The 22228-nt window shown below is 32.8% G+C and overlaps 5 protein-coding genes across 7 annotated transcripts; 2 read left to right on the forward strand and 3 right to left on the reverse strand.

The window, feature by feature from the left end:
* LOC109350767 lies at window positions 557-1335 on the reverse strand. The gene is given in 3 exon segments (XM_019592064.1): window positions 557-781; window positions 783-1092; window positions 1123-1335. Coding segments are annotated over 2 exon segments (357 nt in total). The 5' UTR covers window positions 1067-1092; window positions 1123-1335; the 3' UTR covers window positions 557-708.
* Window positions 3288-5254, forward strand: LOC109348546 (40S ribosomal protein S3a-like). The gene is made up of 6 exons (XM_019589017.1): window positions 3288-3391; window positions 3459-3564; window positions 3938-4075; window positions 4168-4353; window positions 4607-4807; window positions 4968-5254. The coding sequence occupies exons 1-6, from the start codon at window positions 3333-3335 to the stop codon at window positions 5061-5063; spliced, it is 786 nt and encodes a 261-aa protein (XP_019444562.1). The 5' UTR covers window positions 3288-3332; the 3' UTR covers window positions 5064-5254.
* LOC109348547 (protein tesmin/TSO1-like CXC 2) lies at window positions 6958-12263 on the reverse strand. The gene is made up of 10 exons (XM_019589018.1): window positions 11955-12263; window positions 11581-11741; window positions 10798-11467; window positions 10057-10529; window positions 9881-9955; window positions 9273-9453; window positions 8093-8188; window positions 7941-8007; window positions 7656-7803; window positions 6958-7573 (listed from the first exon to the last, which is right to left on the reverse strand). The coding sequence occupies exons 1-10, from the start codon at window positions 12015-12017 to the stop codon at window positions 7234-7236; spliced, it is 2274 nt and encodes a 757-aa protein (XP_019444563.1). The 5' UTR covers window positions 12018-12263; the 3' UTR covers window positions 6958-7233.
* Window positions 14835-16089, reverse strand: LOC109350852. Of its 2 annotated transcripts, none has more exons than XM_019592162.1 (4): window positions 16033-16089; window positions 15562-15685; window positions 15169-15457; window positions 14835-15082 (listed from the first exon to the last, which is right to left on the reverse strand). In XM_019592162.1, the coding sequence occupies exons 1-4, from the start codon at window positions 16048-16050 to the stop codon at window positions 15028-15030; spliced, it is 486 nt and encodes a 161-aa protein (XP_019447707.1). In that variant the 5' UTR covers window positions 16051-16089; the 3' UTR covers window positions 14835-15027. The 2 variants fall into 2 exon arrangements, with proteins under 2 accessions (XP_019447707.1, XP_019447706.1); XM_019592161.1 differs by having other exon boundaries at window positions 14836-15082; window positions 15169-15453; window positions 15549-15685.
* On the forward strand, window positions 18714-22046 carry LOC109348548 (serine/threonine-protein kinase HT1-like). Of its 2 annotated transcripts, none has more exons than XM_019589019.1 (7): window positions 18714-18974; window positions 19560-19916; window positions 20402-20523; window positions 20693-20901; window positions 20989-21163; window positions 21331-21465; window positions 21585-22046. In XM_019589019.1, the coding sequence occupies exons 2-7, from the start codon at window positions 19598-19600 to the stop codon at window positions 21789-21791; spliced, it is 1167 nt and encodes a 388-aa protein (XP_019444564.1). In that variant the 5' UTR covers window positions 18714-18974; window positions 19560-19597; the 3' UTR covers window positions 21792-22046. The 2 variants fall into 2 exon arrangements, with proteins under 2 accessions (XP_019444564.1, XP_019444566.1); XM_019589021.1 differs by lacking the exon at window positions 18714-18974 and adding an exon at window positions 19078-19199.

The following is a 22228-nucleotide window of genomic DNA, read 5'->3' on the forward strand; positions in this document are numbered from 1 at the left end:
AATTGTAATGAGCTTATAATTTATAATTATTTTAGATTCTCCGCTTGATGTTTCTTGTTATGGTGGTGACTGGTGAGCTCTAGACTTTAGGCACTAAAATGTGATGAGGACATCCTCCATAACATAACAGGGTAGGGATGAAAATACTCATTTTCCTGTGTTTGAAAATTGAGGCATGATATTGTGGAGTGTGGAGTGTGGAGTTGACTATATATATTCCTTTATTAATAGTGAATATTTATAACTAGTTGAGTGGGAAGTTGAATATTATAATCTATTTCAACTTTTCTGTATATATTACTGTATGAGACTTGTCTCATCCAAAACATTAATTTGGATGCGATTCTGAATCTAAATAATGGCCAGTGAAAATGATATAAAATACTTTTCCACTCAATCAAACCACGATTTGCAAACTATAATGCAAAAATATGATATAACTTCTTTCTCTTAATGCATCAATGTCACTTGTCTTGCATCCTACGCTAGCTTCTTTTAGATCATCATGAAAACAAATAAAAATGATGGATTAGGAATAAGGAGAAAATGATGGATGCCAAATTAAGGATCACCTGAAACTTGAAAATCAAATAGAAATAAGAAGACAAGACCCTTCACAAGAAACAGCACTTCATGTATAAAACAAAAAACAGAATGAAAAGCTAACTACAATTTTATTATTATAACCAAAACAGATTACTCTGTTTTTCATGAGTGAAGTGTGAAACTAGAGGAATCACCCACTTGAGAAGTGGTGGTTGACCTTGTTTGGTGAAGGCTGAGATGAAGACAATTCAGTTGACCTTTTCCTTAGGATTTGCCTCATTCCATCAGCAACACGAAAAGCAGGATTGGATTTGATCTTAACACAGAATGACATGTGAGCTTTCACAGCTTCTTCTATGGAAAATGGCTTTTTGCTTTTGATAACTTCATCCATCACTGCTTCTGAGCACAACCCACATAACCATTTGCCATCAAATTTGTCCTTCACTTCAGTAATATAATCTTGGGTGCAATCCTCTTTCAAATCACAACACTCGCATTTAGCAACCTCAATTTCCATGTTTCTATACTTGTTAATTCTTATCTTCCTTCAAAGCTTTATAAACATGAGAGTCTATATCTTCAAAATACAAGGATGTGAGTCAGAGATGATAATAATGCAGAAATAAATAAGATACATTCTAATATCTTTATTTTGGCATGATGCTCGCTTGGGATTTTGATGTTAGTGAGTGTTCAAAGAAGGGTTTTATGGAGTTTGAGATGAGAGGGAGAGAGAGAGAGAATGCCATAATTTACTCCATGTTGTAAGGGACATAAGGCAGTGGAAAATAATGGGAGGGTCATTTGGATCGGTATCATATATTAATACGTCAATAAAATAAAAATTTTAAAAACAAAAACTAATAAAATGAAGTATTTTGATTAATTTAGAATATGGAGTAAAATACCATTTGGAAAATGATCTCCGTCCGAGACCATTTACTATAGAATTTGTTATTCTAATCCATTTATATACCAATCCAATCAATGATGGTTAAGTAAAAAGAAATATGATAAAAACATAAAGTAGTTTCTTATATATTACTTTATAGAATGTGTGGAGACAACAAATTTTGGAATGATCCTTGGCTTTACTCTCCAACATTTCTTGGCATTATACACAGTCAAATATGAATGTATAACACCATGTCTGTGTTTCTCTAACAATTATATTAATTAAAAAAATTATTATTATTTTGTTTAATCATTCTTAACTAAATATTTGCTTTTTTATTCTCCATCTTTGATCTTATTTCTCTATCATTATTCTTATTTAATAACATAATTCACAAAATAAGGATGTTGTTGATAAGAATAGAGATGTTGTAAGGAACACATGATTATGTTGAAAATACTTTTCCATCACTCTGAGGTCATGCTCAGCTCAAAGCAAATAGTGTAGATCAATATAGGCTAGGCTTGCATTGTCTGTTTGGTTAGCTTAATTCCATGAATGTTAAGTATCATATACAAATTTATTCACCACTAATTCACTTTAATAATAAATTAACATATGATTGTGACACAAGCAAATTGACGACTTGACTACACAAATGTGATATTTTTCCATGGTGTTGCAATAATAGAACAGTACTTTGTTGGCTTGATTTTTTTGGCATGAACAACCATGTAGCAATAATGTTTTCTTTTCCTTTTCTGTGCACAACTTCATGTGGTTCTTGTTGTAATAAAAAACATATGTACAATGAATGCTGCTCAATTGTCTGTTTGTCTTGTCCAATCAAGTTTGCATGGGGAGCATGGAACAAGTGAGAAAAACTTGTACGAAAATGCATATAACATGTCACATTTGGAGACAATAATATTTTATTGTTTTTATGTTATTATTTAAGATTAAATTTAAATAAAATTAAAATATAAATATGTTATCATGATCTTATTGGTTGTCTTTATATGATTTCGTCTCCACATAAGTTTTCTCGCAACAAGTTTAGCAACTACAGGTCAACACTGTTATTTTAAGATGGAATTTTACATAATATTAAAGCCTATAAGCTTCTATTAGGGTGTTCGGAAATAATTTTGGTTGACTCTTCTAATATTATTTTGTATGGTCCCTTGAAATTATTTTGGATGAGCTTTCCAAAAAATACAATTGCGATGGGACTAAAAGATTGGTAAAGGCACCCAAAATAATTTTACTTAAGCTTTCCCAAATTACTTCATTTATCCTTACTGAATTGATCACGATTGCAGAAAAATAGTAACAAGTAAAACCAAGAATGAAGAAGAAGAAACTTACATATTTGACAACAATTGTGATTGGTGGGGTGATGGAATTTAAATCTTTTTAAAACAGAGAATGCTTTTGTATTTAATAAAAAATGAGAAGAGACTATGGAATGATTAAGAATGACTACTTTATTAAAACAATTATCGCGTCTACATTCATTGTCAATAATTTCATTTCTCCTTTTCCTTTTCTTCTAACAACAATTGGTTACTTACACGTCAAGATAACTTGAAACTCAAACTTATACCATAATTTGCCAAATTTTAACTGTACCCTCTCAGTTCTGATCCAACGACAAATAATACATTATATGTGATTTTAATATTTTGGTGTATAAAAAAATTGATAGAAAACTTAAAAAGGTAATTACATAGATAAAGGCCTAAGTGAGAGTTGAATTGGTGAGGGAAGCCCAAGATGAAGCCCACGATGAAGCCCACGATGAAGCCCAAGATGAGAATATATATGTAATGCACGAGAGCTCTAGGGTTTACGGCTGCAACAAGTGAAGAAGAAGAGTGATTGAGAGATGGCTGTGGGAAAGAACAAGAGAATCTCAAAGGGAAAGAAGGGTGGCAAGAAGAAAGCGTATGTTTCATTTTCTTACATTTCTTTTGATTATCACTTTCTCTTATACTTCTCTTTCATTTTGCAGCGCTGATCCATTTTCCAAGAAGGATTGGTACGATATCAAGGCACCTTCTCTTTTTCAGGTTAAGAATGTCGGCAAAACACTTGTCTCTCGTACTCAGGGTACCAGGGTACGTTACTCACACAATCCAATACTCATTATATTATTACTCTCTTTTTTATGCCCTAATCATGTATTCATGTTATTATGATCATTGCGCAATAGCTTAAGGATTTAATATTTATACGCTGCGTAAGAGTTTTTTGTACTGTCGGCAATAATCCACCATTGATTTAATGGTGGATGATGTGTTGACACAGTGCATAGATTTTAAACTCATAGCTTAATAATGTATTTGGGTTATTTCACATTGTGATCATTTTATTGAGTTCCTTATCATTTTGATTAGTTGTTTGATTCATTTTGCTAATTTGGACACGTGACTGTGTCTACATACAATGTACGGTGTTGACCTTTGTGAATTATTCTATTTGAAATAACAGATTGCTTCAGAAGGACTGAAACATAGAGTGTTTGAGGTCTCGTTGGCTGATCTTCAAGGGGATGAAGATCACGCTTTCAGGAAGATTCGTTTGAGAGCTGAGGATGTTCAAGGGAAGAATGTTCTCACCAACTTCTGGGTATCATTCCTCACTCAACCTCTTTTTTTATCACATCTGATACAATTTTATATAAATATTAGTTAACTTTTAATTTATCTTTTCATACGTAGGGAATGGATTTTACCACTGACAAGTTGAGGTCGTTGGTTCGTAAGTGGCAAACTTTAATTGAAGCTCATGTGGATGTGAAGACCACTGATAACTATACTTTGAGGTTGTTCTGCATTGGGTTCACCAAGAGGCGTGCAAACCAGATTAAGAGGACCTCTTATGCCCAATCTAGCCAGATTAGACAGGTATGTATTCTGTGCAATTTTGTATACATGCCAAAGTGGGCTAATCTAGATTTAAATAAATAAGAACGTGTTCGTTTATCGGGATATAGTTGTATGACAACTTGGGGTTGCATTCTCAGTGCTGTGCTTCAAATTATCTCTTGTTATGTTATGTTTCTCATTCTATTCTGTTTTTTCTTTTCATTTTAGGGGTGTTGTTGTAGGGCATATTATTGTATATCTAATCATGCGAAATACATGTATGTCTTTTCAGATCCGCAGGAAGATGAGGGAGATCATTATCAACCATGCCACATCTGTCGATCTGAAAGAGTTGGTCAAGAAGTTCATCCCTGAGAGTATTGGAAAAGAGATTGAGAAGGCAACTTGTGGTATTTACCCTCTCCAGAATGTCTTTATCCGCAAAGTTAAGATCCTGAAAGCTCCCAAGTTTGATCTTGGTAAACTGATGGAGGTATATCCCTTTCTCAACTTTTCCTCTTTTGATTTTGCTGTCCTTATATCTAATGATAATTGTTTCAACTGAGTTCATCAATTTTTTTATACCATGGGACAACTTTAGTTCTCAACATCTTCAGTAAACTAATGTGATGCCTTTATTTCTGGTGCTGTAGGTTCATGGTGATTACTCAGAAGATGTTGGTACAAAGGTGGACAGACCTGCCGATGAAACATTGGCCGAGCCAGCAGCCGAAATTGTTGGAGCTTGAACTTATTGAAAATGCAGTCGTAGTTCCTTTTAGGATTTCTGCTGTTTTTATTAATTATTTTCAGTTTTGTTGTGACATGGAGAGACAGGTTTTGCTTGCAATCTACATTTGCTTTGTGTTTGTCAAATTTGAAGCATTCTTACAATCTGAAGAACTCTTATTATATCACATGAAGACATATTTTTTTCTCGTATTGCATGTTCCCATCCTTATAAGACAAGAACTTTGCAAAATGTTCATGTATTTATCATTTGAGGTTTTGTTCCAAATAAGGCTTCTTGAATAGAACAGGGCTCATTTAACGAGTGACTTGTTTCCTCTATTAATTTTATTGAATTTCCATTTGATAATCAGCAGAATTACCATGCCCCTTTTCTTGTAAATTCATCTCCTTCAGAACCTGTCTTCTTTGAAACACTTTTTTCGGCCTCTCCAATTGGAACATCGGTAATCTGAGTTCTCTTTTAGCTTTAATTTTTTTAGAGAAAAGTTGAGGTGTGCTATTTAAAAATCTAGTCAATTGAATATTTCCTAATTCTACATGTAAAAAACTGTGTTTAAGCGAAAATATATGGCGATTTAAAGATGGTACTATTCTGTAAATAAGGACTAAATAGTGAAATGAAATTGCCATGAGAAAAGTCAAATTTCCACTTCATGCCATTCATAACATATTCTTATGATGGACCTCCGATATATTTCAAGGTGAATACTTTAATCATGACAAGTTGCCTATCCATCCGATTAACGCCATGCTTTTTGTCAGGGTGAGCTGCTCTATCTCTCATGCTCATAGTGTAGTAATCTTAGAGTAGGTCCACCCTTGCCACCTCACAAAGATGAACCCACAAATTCACAATATTTAGACTATGTATTCAGTCCTATAATAAGGTTGTGTCATAAAAGCAGTGTGATCAGTATTATAGTTGAGTTTTATGATTTAAAGGTGTTGACTAGGTCATGTCTTGTTATTGTCGTTCTTTCCCATAGCTAGGTCAACCATCCTGATGTGATTGATAGTCACGCTAACCAAATTTGATTTCCTCCATGAGGGCCATGATCCTATGCGTCGGTTGGAGTTGATCGATCCTAATACTGACAAGGAACAATGATCTATAACTATAAGCAAATCCTTATATATATTTCTATTTTGTTCACATGTGTGTTTCTGTCAGCAAATCCTTATGCACCTAACTAAATCTTTCAATGGTTTGGAGATTATAAAAATGAATTTTGACTTTCTTCTACCAACAATTTTTTCATGCAATTGAATCTTACCATAATGGTTAAGGAAACTAAATAATCTAAGAACTATGTTCGGTTGCCTTAAAAAAGTTAAAGCTTTTGTTCGTGAGACCTTTGCTTTAGTAAGGGTAAAAAATGACGTTGAAAAGGGGGTGATTATTTTCCTAATCCATATCATTTCTATGTTTAATTTATATAAGATCATTTTGGAGCAATATTTTAGCTGTGCCTATTTTCTTGAGGGATACTACATTCAATTCTGAACGAAAGCAATTCTGACCTCTAAGTTATGTGGATTATACTCATTCATTCAATTTGTTTTGATATTTTAATTTTGTAATGTTATTCTAAATCTTCTGATATTTTAATTTTTCAATGTTATTCTAAATCTTCTGATATTTTTATTTTTTAATGTTATTCTAAATCTTCTGATATTTTAAAAACTCCATATATTTATAATTTATTTCCTAACTATATTCTTATTATTGCTCCTCTTCTCACACATATATTATCATTTCCTTTTAATTTAGTTGTCAATATTTATCAAATGTGATTATTAAATCATATGTATGACTTAAACATCACAAGATATGAAGAAATAAAGATACATGAGGCACACAAAAATGTAATTCAGAGGGGAGTGCTTCAATTTAGCAGATCAAATCAAACGTTTTTTGATAGGGTGATTCTGAATGACAATACACCCGATTAAGACCAACAAACACTAATTAGAAGGATGGATTAATCATAACATTAAAGAATAAAGATTAATCCTTGGAATGATTATAAGGCTATAACCATCACTTAACTAGTACATAAAGCAAGCAGCATGTTGTTACCAAAGTAAAACAGCTCAATATACACAAACCTAAGCACGGGTTCTGCAGCAACAAACTAAACATGAAAGAAGAAAAATGTCACCATTCTACTGCTGATTGGCGAGGGAAGGAAATAAAGTGATGGATTTTAATATCAATTTCTTGCCACCTTTGCGACTCGGAGAGGACCCCAAGTCACACTTGGGAGAAGATATCCTCTTGCCATTCGGAGAAGAAGTTTTGATGCAAGTGACAGGAGAGTTATCATTGCAGAGAGCATCCGGGATTTCATCATCCGGAACAGTTTGAACATGCTTAGATTGAGACCAAAGAGAATTTGGTTTCCCAAGCTTTTGGCTGCTGGCAGGCAATGCAGAACCGGAGATGGTTGTGACAAAAGATCTTGGTGGCTTTCCTTTGGATGAAGAGGGCAATGGAAGCAATGTCCTGTATTACATAAAAATCAAATACATTAAACAACCGAAATCAATTATACCATCTCAACTAACAAAAAGTCAGCACATCAGACCTGGAAAGCCGTGATGGTGTTGCGACAAGAGCAGAGTCTGAATGATCTTCAATATTCTGAATTTCAGTTTTCTGTAAAGCTTTTTTTGCCACATTCTTTTCGCGTGCTCCGGATTCTTCTTCTGGCCAAGCATCTACAAGAGCAGAACCTGAAATGGAAAAATAAGGAATTGACAAAAAAATCAATTAACCAAAGAATATTACTACCCCACCAAACAAACATATGTTGGAGATAGATTGATGATCCTAATTGTCAATGTCTACTCAAATCTAAGGGAGAACTTACTATCCTTTCTACCAAAAGCATTTTTGCACCCTTCACATCTACAGCTAATGGAGCAACCAACACCACCCTACAAAAGAAAATACCAATTCTATTTAGTATTATTACTGAAATTGGACTATTGGAGGCACACATGATATAGGTAGGGTGAAAACCTGATAACATTCACAATATCTCTTTAGGCAACTTGATTTCTTGCAGTTGCATCCTCTTTTATGTCGTGCTGAAGCTGGAGTTTTATTTGGATCACCCTGCAAGAAGAAAACGATTAAAATACCATAAATGTGGTCATATTTCAACTGTGGAGAACAAAATTAACTTTTATTTTCTGACCCCAAAGTCAGGCACAGACTCGGAGCTTCTGATGACTTTAGGAGCAAATGCCAGAGGGTTACGAGACACGATCTGCTTGCGAGTTTGAAGAACAGTATCTTCGTGAATAGCTTGGTTGAAGCAGTCCTGACAGGAGCAAGGTTCAATGCAGTAGACACCAGCAGCAAAACACTCACAATAACTGGTAAAAAAGAGAGAAAAGAGAGCAAAGTATAAAAAGGTTAATTTTAAAGCCAAACAAGGTCATTTTCTTCCCATTTTTTCTATTGTAAAGCCTTCATGTTATGAAAGGTCTGGAGTGCAAGAGAAGGAAAATATGCTCAAAACCCAAAGGAAAGACAGTACTTTATAGTACATAAACAGGACAATAAAACAGATAAAAAACATCAATTTACATGATGGAAGTCGTTTAGAATTTAGAGAACAACCAACTTTGCTTACATCATTGTCACAATTTTAGTCAAATGAGTTTGGTTGAAAGATGTTTTTTGGGTAATATTATATGATAATTTCAAGATTAAAATTACATTACTGTATTGAAATTTAATAAACCTAAGACATTAGAACTTACAAAAAATATAAACTTAAGAACATTCATTACAACTTACAGCTTCAAACACTTCGATTTCTTGCAATTACAATGCTTGCAGCCCTCGGTTTCTCCAGCTGGGTCTGACTTATGTCTGCAAATTAATTCGGTGTCAGCTAACGAGGAGAAGAAAAACATAAAATGACAGGTTGGAGATTATCAGACATAAGCACGGTAAGCAGAAACTGCACTTTCCTTTTCTTTTTGGGGCTAATCGAAATGTGATTTTCACGAGCCGTGTAAGCTGACGCCTGGGAACAATCTTCACCAGGCTGAACATCATTGTTTGACGAATCAAATTCTCTTTCAGATGATACAGCACCCAAGGACCCTGCAAGAAGAAAACGATTAAAATACCATAAATGTGGTCATATTTCAACTGTGGAGAACAAAATTAACTTTTATTTTCTGACCCCAAAGTCAGGCACAGACTCGGAGCTTCTGATGACTTTAGGAGCAAATGCCAGAGGGTTACGAGACACGATCTGCTTGCGAGTTTGAAGAACAGTATCTTCGTGAATAGCTTGGTTGAAGCAGTCCTGACAGGAGCAAGGTTCAATGCAGTAGACACCAGCAGCAAAACACTCACAATAACTGGTAAAAAAGAGAGAAAAGAGAGCAAAGTATAAAAAGGTTAATTTTAAAGCCAAACAAGGTCATTTTCTTCCCATTTTTTCTATTGTAAAGCCTTCATGTTATGAAAGGTCTGGAGTGCAAGAGAAGGAAAATATGCTCAAAACCCAAAGGAAAGACAGTACTTTATAGTACATAAACAGGACAATAAAACAGATAAAAAACATCAATTTACATGATGGAAGTCGTTTAGAATTTAGAGAACAACCAACTTTGCTTACATCATTGTCACAATTTTAGTCAAATGAGTTTGGTTGAAAGATGTTTTTTGGGTAATATTATATGATAATTTCAAGATTAAAATTACATTACTGTATTGAAATTTAATAAACCTAAGACATTAGAACTTACAAAAAATATAAACTTAAGAACATTCATTACAACTTACAGCTTCAAACACTTCGATTTCTTGCAATTACAATGCTTGCAGCCCTCGGTTTCTCCAGCTGGGTCTGACTTATGTCTGCAAATTAATTCGGTGTCAGCTAACGAGGAGAAGAAAAACATAAAATGACAGGTTGGAGATTATCAGACATAAGCACGGTAAGCAGAAACTGCACTTTCCTTTTCTTTTTGGGGCTAATCGAAATGTGATTTTCACGAGCCGTGTAAGCTGACGCCTGGGAACAATCTTCACCAGGCTGAACATCATTGTTTGACGAATCAAATTCTCTTTCAGATGATACAGCACCCAAGGATAGATGATGTTCTTGGCTTGTAGAGATTTGCAACGAAGAAGTGGAGCATAGCAGAGTGTGTTGTCTTCCAGAGGGAAACTTTTCCTTTTTTATGATGTTGTGATCTTTTAAGGTTGCAAGTGCATTCAAGTGTAAACCGATTCCCGGCAAAATGCAATTTCGTGAAACACTGTTCTGCTCTGTAGGAATCGGTTGCTTTTCATTAGCAACATTCCTTCCACCAGATTGTAAAGTATTGGAATCTGTCTTTGAATAATCATCTGAGTTCTTCCGCCTTACACTGGCCATCTCAAAGTCTAGACAGCGCCTCCGCAGACCACGGTGCATCACAGAAACAAGCTTAACACAAAAGAAAAAAGTACTGCTAGAGTGAGTCATTTTGTTCAATAGTCAATACATTCTCAAAACAAGATGATATAAAAAATAAAAGTCAAGTCTCAAATATTTTATAAAAAATGCAACATTGCATGTATGAGTTCCTATAATCATCATACCCATACATGCAACATCGCCTACAAAATCATGCCTTTGACATAACTCATTAACATCCACGAAAAGATATAGCACACATAATTCTTAACAACACTGTCAGACTTCACTTCCTTACCTCATCATCTGTTTTCCCATTTGGATTGCTACTCATGGCAACATTGTCCACTGCATGGTCTGTTTCTGTGGCTGCTACTGGCTCAGAACGATGATCTTCAATTTCATGTTCAAAACCAGAAGCAATAGAATGAACAATTTGCACATTCTGACCATTATTGATGGTAGATTGTGGCAACAGGGACATAAAATCAACAGAAGAGTCCAAGGGTTTTTGAAATAGACCATTAAAAGCTCTTGCTTCATTTGGTGAATTAAAAATAAACAGATCAGCGGGATCAGGAGTTAAACCATCCCAAACACACTCTTGGAGTTCACTCTTTGGCTCAATTTGACATGTTCCCTGACAAAGAACTTCGCTCTCAACTGAGTTTTTTTTACGGTGTTCTTTTTTAACAAAGGGAACATCTGATGCTGCCTCACTAGGCAACTCCAGAAGGATGTTCTCCTCATCGATGCAAAGTGTTGCATCATATCCAGGACTACCACAATTATACTTCAAGGATTGTGGCAGCTCGGTTGCAGCATCTCCTATGGAAATCTCTTGATCCTGTAATCTGCTCAAGTTATGATGTACATGAGTTGAATCTGCAAGGGCCTCTTCATTTGAATAAATTTTATCTACATCTTCAGATGAATCTGTATGCTTTGATGTGTCCAAAGGGATATGTCTGGTAATGAAGAATAGATACAACATCAGAAATGAGCAATTCAGGGATATATATATATATATATATATATAACTCAAAATGATTGATGAAAAGTAGCGAACATTTGTTTATACCTCCTTAAGAATCTGGATTCCTTGAGAGTGGTGACATGTGGTGATGTGAAAATGGACGGAGGTGATGAACAGGCAAGTGAGTTGAAAGTCTGAGTAATCGGAACAGTCTTAACAGGTTGTATAGGAGATAAACTATTGATAAAGTTGAAAACAGGTGAATCCTGCATATAGAGAAGCCTTAAAACATGATTGATCTGGATGAATTAAAGGATAATCTGATACACACACAAAATGGAGCCGAATTTGTATTGCGGTAAGGTAAAGAGTGTAATATAGGAGATGAGAGAGTAATAATTGGAAATCATAAACCCTAAGAGTATTAATAAAAGCATAATAAAAAGATAAAATCGATGGAAGAGAGAGAGAGAGAGAACCTGAAATGGAGAAAAGTTGGGATGAAGAGGAGAGTTGATCTGATTCCTGTGAGGAGTGTTCATCTTCGTATTCTCAACAATTCAACAAAATCAAAGGCGGGACAACTAGTAATACTACTTCAACAACAACAACAATAAAATATTCTCTCTCTCTCTCTATTGTTATTGGTGTTGTTTCTTTCTTTTTCTTTTGGTCTTCTTTATTTATTCTTCTCTCTCTCTTTTTTATCGCTAATAAAAGTAACCTTACTACCACTTCAGAATCAAGCTGGATCCTCTATATCCCTATTTTACTCCCTCCCTCCCTCCACATTTTCTGCTTCTACGGTTTCACTTTTTATTTTATTTTAATATTCACTTCCTTTTAAATTATTATTACCAATTATTTAATTCGATTCACTATTAACATCATACAAATTATTGGTATGTTGACCACATATTTTAATGACTTTTTGGTATAATGTCTTGTTTTAAATGTACACTGATATGGTGTCTAATTGATTTCTTAATGGATTTTGAGGAGTGGTGTTTAAATTAACAATAATACTTTTCTTTAGCATTACGGTCGAGTAACGATCTCTTCATTAATGGATAGACAAATACTACAAAAAATAAAGGAAATAATAATATGGTAAGACATTTTTATCCTTATATATACAATATAACAATACTTTTGTCATTAAAAACACATGTAAAATTAAGTATTTATCTCTTCGTTAATGAATAGATACTTGTTCATCACCGTGTATACCTCATCTTTCCATTTCTTCCTTCCTTCTTTCACATCTTATGCATTTCTTATTAAGATTAGAGATTTATAAATTATATTGGTAGTTATTTACATTGACATTGTTTAGAAATATTGTTGATTAAATTAATAATATTTTATAAAATGACAATTATCTACTTTGACATTGTTTATTTTAAAATATACTTTAGTTTTAGTGTTTTACAATGTTTAAGACTTATAATTATTAGCATATTGATAGATATTTCATGTCTACCAACCTGCATTATTATTTTTTAGTATTAAAGTTTAATTTTTATATATTTCATTTTAGAGAATTATATCACGTGTTAAGTGTACATGATCTTAGAAATTATATTTTTGATTTAATATTTTTGGTATATGTAGCCTACTCTAACTCTTATTAATATTTTTTATTATGTAGGAAAATATTATAATTTTAGTTAACTTGAATGGCAAATAAGTAAGAAAAAATTATATCATATAATTATAATAAACTTTGACTTTATATAAAGGTAAGAAAAAACTATATCATATAATTATAATAAATTTTGACTTTATTACCATGTTGCATTCTAATTCTATATATTGTTGAGTGATGGTTGGCATAGATCGTATTACCATTATCGAAATATCTAACTCATAATACACATTATCACACTTATGATTTGATCTGGTTTATAAGATTGACGTTTCTACGGATTCTGAAAGGATCCCTAATTCTCTGACCTTTTATCGTTACGCTCAACAAATAAGCAAAAGTAACATGATGTGTGGAATGTAGGCGTTAAGGGTAGTAGGTCCCTATAAAAATAAATAATTATTCATAAGGGTATAGTTGATATGCATAATAATGTATTGAGAAGTATAACAAATTATAAATTAGTACGTGGTTTGAAATAAAAATGAAAGTTCCATTTTACCCGCTTAAGGTGAAGTACCCATTTATGGTTGCTGAATTTGAGGAAGGGAGTTTGTGAAGAGTGACGTATATGGTACATTAATCATGCTGACTTGAACAACATGACATGAAGGATAAGAGGCTCCATTTTGAAGCGCAGTGCGCAATTCCATAACACCAACTTCCATATACCCAATTTAATAGTAAAATCTACATTTATGTGAAGTGGAGGTGCAAAATTAACATATTCATGAATCATGAGGAGTGCCTCTACTTAGTGACAATAGAAGAAACCATAGAATATGAAAAAAGATCGAAGGTGGAGGGTGTGAATGTCTTTTAATTTGGTTACTTTATACAAGGTACTTCCACACATTCCTTGCGCCTAGGAAGGGAATTTCATGCGAAATCATAGTGTTCACTGTTTAAGTAACATGCATACTTTGTCTATCACGTGCTATGTTGCGAACTTTACACTATACATTCCCATTTCCCACAACTACTAATATTGTTACTGTGCAGTAATGCGCTCTTTTTAGACTAATACATCATATTCAACTCAACCTCCCACCCTTTTTCAATTCAACAGTAAGTGGATTGAGAAAACAATATATCTTCTATGCATTTAAAAAAAATGCTACACCCTAGGAACTTGTGATAGCATTTATTTTATATATATATTACTTCAACATAATTTGTACTCACAGATCGGTTCGCCTCCAAATAAATTAGGCCCAGATAAAACAAAAGTTTTACATTCATTATTATTATTACATGTGTTCTAATAATTATAATATGTTTAGAAAGATATATGTATTCGGAATTCCGGTACATGTCTCAATGTAAAAGTATTATGTGCTAATATATTGTTATTTAAACAAGTAGTAGTCATTCAAAGAAATTGTAAAGGATCCAAGGAAATCAAATGATAATCTACTTAGAAGCTTTGATCGAGTACTCCAATATTTGAATCTACTAATTTAGCTTTGAAAAAAAGAATGAATAAATTAAAATACATATAAGTGTCAACCTTTGTAAAACTAGTGTCTTAAGTTTTTTAGTCAAAATATATTATCAAATTTATTTCATAATTTATTAACTATACAAAGCAAAGTAAAAAAGAAAAAGAATATGACAACAGATAAAAAGAATATATAAATATTAAATAAAGTTAATGAATGCCATTATGGCTTCTTTACAACACCAAGTGTTATCTTATTTACAACCTATCTTTTACTTATACCCATATTGAAATTAACAACATTTTTTTAATATCCACAAACTCAACACTCTCTCTCACACTACATTTTCAATTGAAATACTGAAAATGGAAGATAGAAGCTATGAGCATATATATATATATATATAACTTAATAATAATGAGCCACCATTTATAATTGAGGAAAAATGAGAGAGACAATAGATCAACGCTTGCTTGGATCAATGCCCACTGACTTCAATGTCTCTGCGGGTCGAGGACTGCAACAAATTAAAACGCCTTATTAATAAATTTATTTAAAGTAGCCTTGTAATTTCTTGAAGAAGAAGAAGAAGAAGAAACTTACTGAGTAAAAGGATTGGGGTGAAGAGGGTCATTGAGAGTGGCCTTGTTTTCTTGAATATGAGAGAGTTTCCTTAAGAAGGAACCATTGATGAAATTGTTGGAGGATTTGATGGTGTGATCAGGTTCAGAAAACTCAGGTACTGATTCTCTTCTTTTCTTGTTAACATGAACAGCAGGAGATCGTGCCAATTGTTGATATGCAGTGTGTACTCCAATTGAAACAGCCACAACCACCATTCCACATACAATATACACTGGTGCTAAATCTGCTTTCAGAGTACTCATCCTATCACAAATCACATTCTTATTATAAACCTTGCATGCATGCATAAATGCTATTTACTCATTACTATATTATATATTCAAAACTTGCATGCAGACCTATGAGTAGAATGAGTGGAATGAGAATCATGAGCAGGATCCATGGTGGGTGACATGGGCTTCATTTTTGGAATGGTGGAGGTAACCATTGATCTTCTTCCTCCTCTAAATTCAGTCACTATCATTTGCCAATTTTTCTGCATGCATGCATGCACCAAAGTTAATTACATACCACACACGTTTTTATGAATCCTGTAACTATTTTAATTTTTTGTATAGCAGCAACGATTAATTGTTAAGTAAAAATTACAATGATTTAAAATAATGTGAAAAAAAATCAATTTTAGATTGACTACAACAGTAATCGTTTGCACCCATGATTTTGAATTCATATGCCTTGAATGAATTTTGTTCAAATTGAAGGGATATAGATCATCTATTTCAAACAATGTCTCATATAAAATTGGAAGACAAAGAATTCCAATGTTTAAAAACCATAACAAATATTATTATATCAAAAATGTGAAAGAGCGTTTTGAATTACCAGTGCCCTATAAGCCATTTTGTGGTAGTGGATGAAATCAAACAAACCAAAGTTATAGATGATGTTGTTGTTGTTTATCATCTGTTCAATGAGGATCCAATTATATAGTAACAGATGACCCATGAGAATCAAACACGTGGTGGGATATATATGAGGGAAATATTTATGACCACAAAAGAGAACCTTAATTCGTAAGGCCACAATAAACTCCTTACCAATTCTATTTACGCAATTGACGGTATAAACAACTATTCACAAAGTAAATTAAAAAAACATTGGAATCGGTAATTCGGAGATAGTTGTGGATGATGCAATCCAAAAGGCTATGGATAATGATTAAATCAAATCCTTCCATCAATGAAGCCAGTTTTTTAGCGCATGATTTTGAATCCGTCAAAATCCAACGTTTTGCTTGGTTTTCTTTCTTCTGATTTAACATATAAAGGTTTTAGATAATAAGTAGGATATTTGTTAAGGATTTAAGAACATGATTATTTTTATAGAAAATATTAATTTAGTACATTTGATACAACGAAAATTAAATAATTGACTACTCTGTACAATAAAAATCTTACCAAGTATGCTGAAGAGGACTTATTATTATAAATAACAAAACCATATACAACTTGGAGCAAGATAAATTTACGGCATAACCAAAAGTTTCTTAAATAGGAGTAACATAGATCACATATCTTAATTTATATCCTGATTTTTTATCTCATTCCAATAAAAAAATGTAGTTATATTAAAAAAATTATAAAAACACAAAATAACATTTTCATATTACTTAAACGGAGTGGGCTAGCTACTTATTGTATATAGGTTGAATTTGTCAATTGCCGTGATGGCACGAACCTAGAGAATGAACTAGAGCTGTAAATGGTCCTGAATAATAATAGTGAAGGCTGTGTTAATAAATGTCTCACATTATCAAGTAAAGTAAAGAAATTTCTCAAACATAGTCAAAACATTACTTATATAAAATTACACATTTGAGATTTAAATAATGTATTATTTCTCTTTATTTGTTCAGTGTAATATTTATACAATTATTATGTAAAGATTTATATACCATCAGTATTTTATTCATAATTCATTTATACTACTTTTATTTAAAAGTGAATATGTCAATAAGAATTAAAAATTAATGATACAATAATAATATAAAATCTAACGCTTTCAACATATACATTTTTATCTCTTATTTATTAGCGGATGCTTAATCTCGAAAAAATATAAAGTAGAATAATTTAGAATTTTGTAACCAAATAGGGCATTATTATAAAACTTAACAGGACCAGTCAGTCTAACTGATTCAACCATAAATTGAATATCTGACTAGTTTGAGCCCCTCACCAAACCTGTTTTGCATCAAAATGAGGTTGACTCAATTCGACTAAGTCGATTTCAGCCTAAAATTAGTGAATCAAATGGTCGGACCAATTGGATTGCCCAAGTCAACTAATTTTTTTTTAAATATAAAAAACAATGTCGTTTTGAGATTATTATTTTTTTAACTTATCTGTAATTATTATATTTGTCATTTGCTAACTTATATTATAACAAAACTTTAACTGTTTAATTAAATTATTTACAATTTTGTTGCAATTAAAGTGTTACACATATGTTTTCTAAGGACGTTTGAAATTTGTTTGTGACACAGCATAGTAAAATATTATTTATTTAATTACATATAATTATATTTTTAAATTTAAAATATAAAATTATTAAATAATGTTAATTAATATTATATAATTTTCAATGCAAATCAAGTCAACCAATCTATTGACTGAATGATTCCTATAACTAATTGACTCAATGCCATTATCAAGGAAGTTTAATGAAATGATAATCAAGCCTAAGGGATGAATGTATTTTTGTTGAGGAGGCTTTTACTAGATCACTGCCAAAGTTATGCAGATGGGAATAAATTAAAATTCCCGATAAAAACAGATTATTAGTGAGATATATTAATTAACTTATTTTATTTTATGAGATGATATCTATACTGTTAATAAAACGAAAACAAGTAATAACTACTATGATATAATTTTTAAATTCCATTTTTATCACTTTCCTTAATAAAAGGAAATTTCCACATTTTGCTTTCATTTTTTCATTAATAATATTATTACTCATCCACACATTTTTTTTTATCTTCTCTCTTTCTCAACTCAAAAATAAAACAATAGCACATGAAAAAAAATATATTCAACAACTCAATAATGATTATTAGATGCCCAAAAAATTTATAAAAGTTTTATGTATATCATATCAATTATTACATCTTATATTCTTAAATTTACATTTTCTATTGAATTTATATGTTTCATTTTTTATACTTATACACTTATATCAAAAAATAAGAATGTAAGTTGACTGACACGCTAGTGGTATATAAAAGAGAAAGTAAATATATGGACAGATAATGAAAATTTTTATACACTATAATTTTATTATCTACCATTAATTTTTAATGGTAAGTAACTTTTCAAAACAAAAATATAGAAATGATTAATAAATAATATTATTCTTATACACAAATCTTTACATTGACTCTAAATAAAAAACATATCTAGAAGATATTGTGATGACGTGCAGATTGAATATAAAAAAAAAACACAATCTACCAAACTGCACCTTACGATTAAGTACTATATATGTTTCAGACTTTGGTTCCAGACACTATGAAATTTGTTTCACCTCTTCCTTCATATTCGTCTCTCTCTCTCTCTCTCTCTCCCACCACATTTAGCGCAACAGCACCCGCGCATTTCTCTCTCACAATCACAGCTGGTTTATTCATATTTTAGGTTTGCTTGATTGTGGTTTTATCCTTCATAATCGCACAACAAAAGATAACAGCTTTACCATCTCAAAACAATAACACTTTTATTTTGAGCAATGCATTGATCGGATCTGCTACCTTTCGGCATCTCAAGGTCATCATCATCACAACCTCTGCATTAAACACCAAACCCATTATCCATGCACACACTTTTTCTTTTAATTTTTATCCCTTCAAATAAAAATGTGATTTTTTCGCCAATGCCTTATCTTCTTATATCTTATTTACCTTAATTCTTAGTCTGACATGCTTCTTGTGGCGTTTCTTGTGGTTCTTGATTTTCCTCTCTTCAGTTTATGATTCCTATGCTTGTTTAATGGTTCGCGCTTTCAAGATTTGTGCCTTTTGCATGTATTTCTTTTTTCTCATTATATTATCTTTAAATCTTGATTTTTCTTGGTAATCGATCTTGGTCTTTGAATAGAGTGAATTGGGTCGTTTTTAATGGCTTTACTTTTCTTTATTCTGCTATCACAATTTCAATTTGAGACTGTTAAACTTCCAACTTTTTTTGAGGTTGTTAATAATGTAGGCAAAAATTGTGGGTTTGAGTTGTTGGTCGATTTTCTAAGCCAGATATATAGAAGGAAGATTCTGTTTGGGGTGTTATCAGTTTTATATATATGATCAATTTCACCATTTTAAAAAATAAATAACGAATTTGCTGTTGTTCAAATAGGTTTTAGAATTTGACGCTGTCAAATTTTGGTGTTGAAGATGGATTCAGAAGGTGATGGAGTTAGGACACCAAAGAGGGAATTGGAAGCAGTGGGGGCTCTGAATTCAAAGATGAAGGGTGCCGGAAATCAAAGCAGTAAAGATATGATTTTCAGAGCTGATAAAATTGATCTGAAAAGTTTGGATGCTCAGCTTGAAAAGCACTTAAGCCGGGTTTGGTCAAGAAACAACCTTGATACAAAAAGGCCTAAAGAAGAGTGGGAGATTGATTTGGCCAAATTGGATTTACGATATGTCGTAGCTCATGGAGCATATGGAACTGTTTATAGGGGCACATATGATAGCCAAGATGTTGCAGGTATTTTTGCACTGTGCATTTTTATTCTGGCTGGTTGTGGTTGCTCCTGAAAAGGGTGTGAAAAGATATGGAAATGTGTTTTTCAATATCTTCAAATACCTAAAATTTCCATTCTTGTGGGTGAAATAGTATGTCCTCAATATACTACTGTTGAAAAAGCTTATGTTTTTTATGTCCCTCTCTTATGATTTGAGTTAAATCAGTCTGGCCTTTTGTGTTTTCATTCAAAAAAGAAATTACATCATAGAGACAAGAGGGCTTGTTTTGCCAAATTTCTTTCTCTATGCAATTGTCTTTCATACGGAACTATATTTTTACCGATGCTTGTTATAAATTTATGACAAGGGTGACATTTGTCTTGTTTTGCTGAGAGTGAAGGCAAAAGTCAGTATAATAATCCTTATATCCTTTTTGTATGAGATAATCCTGTGCAAGATGTAGAGATAATCTTTATAACTTTTGCATTGTTATCTTGAACTTTATAGTGAAAGTGTTGGACTGGGGTGAGGATGGTGTTGCCACTACTGCAGAAACTGCTGCTTTACGAGCATCTTTTAAGCAAGAGGTTGCTGTCTGGCACAAACTTGACCACCCGAATGTCACAAAAGTAAAAATTCATAGTCTTCATCCTCAATTATCTGTTTAAATTAGTGGCTGCTACTAGATATATAACAAAGTTGATGAAATATGTGGCTGCTACTAGATACATAACAAAGTTGTTGTTTGAATGAGTAGCTTTTCAGTTTGGTAATTGTTTTGCATTCATTTTGCAACAGTTTGTCGGAGCCTCAATGGGCACTTCAAATCTTAAGATTCCTGTGCAAAACCCATCGAGCGGTGCTCAAGAGTCTCTTCCTTCTAGGGCATGTTGTGTTATCGTTGAGTTTGTCCCTGGTGGCACACTAAAACAATACTTGATAAGAAACAGGCGGAAGAAACTTGCATATAAAATTGTGGTTCAACTGGCTTTGGATCTCTCCAGGGGGTGCAGCCTTTTTCCTTTACATCTACCATTAAAATATCAAAACTCTTAATTCTTTATTGAAATAAAATATGTTTCTCCAATATGCAGTCTTAGCTATCTACACTCAAAGAAGATCGTTCATCGTGATGTGAAAACGGAGAATATGCTGATAGATGGTAATCGGAATCTGAAAATAGCTGATTTTGGAGTTGCTCGTGTTGAAGCTATGAATCCAAGTGACATGACTGGTGAAACTGGAACCCTTGGATATATGGCACCTGAGGTATTCTTGTTTTGGAAAATAATAAATAGCATTTGAGATTGTCTGAATATCAAGATGTTATCATTCTCTTGGTTTCTGATTCTATTACTAATTGCATGTGTGCATGACGATGGTAAGGTAGGCCCTTCCTGCACTCGGCCTTAATCTTCGCATTGTATCATGTGTAGGTTTTGGATGGTAAGCCTTATAATAGGAGATGTGATGTCTATAGCTTTGGCATTTGCTTATGGGAGGTTTATTGTTGCGATATGCCTTATCCTAATCTAAGCTTTGCTGATGTGTCATCGGCAGTTGTTCGCCAGGTAAGTTCATTACGAAGTATTTATGGATCAATTTTACCATAACATGGGTATATGCTTGCTTAATTAAACATTATCTATGGTACATGCATGGATTTCATATTACTTGTATACTGGCACAGAATTTACGACCAGAAATTCCACGGTGTTGTCCAAGTGCTTTAGCGAATATAATGCGGAAATGTTGGGATGGGAATCCAAACAAACGCCCTGAAATGGAGGAGGTGGTGAGAATGCTGGAAGCACTTGATACAAGCAAAGGTGGTGGAATGATACCAGAAGATCAGGCTACAGGTTGCTTTTGTTTTACCCCAACCCGCGGTCCTTAAATCTCGAACCATTTTGAGATGTTCAACTGGCAATTCGGATTTTATGGTCTTGCCAGTTAGCTCCACCACACCCTTTCCCGATGGAGGAGATTGTGAAAAGAAAGGAAGGGAAATGCTTTTTATGATTATCTTTTTATTTTTGGCTAAATGGACCAATTTATTACTTTTTAGATATTACATTTAGTGTTGAAAATTGGTTTCATCTGTGCTTGAAATAAAGGCTATAATACCTAATAAAAATTTCCTTCATTAACAGTGCTACCTGGCTTTATAGAGATATTTCACAAGCTCTGTTTTCGCAAGGAACTAAATAAATTCTGATTGGGGGAAAAAACTACTGTTCCGGACCAAGCTTACTCCAAAAAAAAATTCCAATAATAGTACGCTTGTTTTCTTTACTCAAGTAGCAAGAATTTCACAGTTTAACTAACCCTTTA

This window comes from Lupinus angustifolius, chromosome LG06 (assembly GCF_001865875.1).
Source record: "Lupinus angustifolius cultivar Tanjil chromosome LG06, LupAngTanjil_v1.0, whole genome shotgun sequence".
Classification (NCBI taxonomy): Eukaryota; Viridiplantae; Streptophyta; class Magnoliopsida; order Fabales; family Fabaceae; genus Lupinus; species Lupinus angustifolius.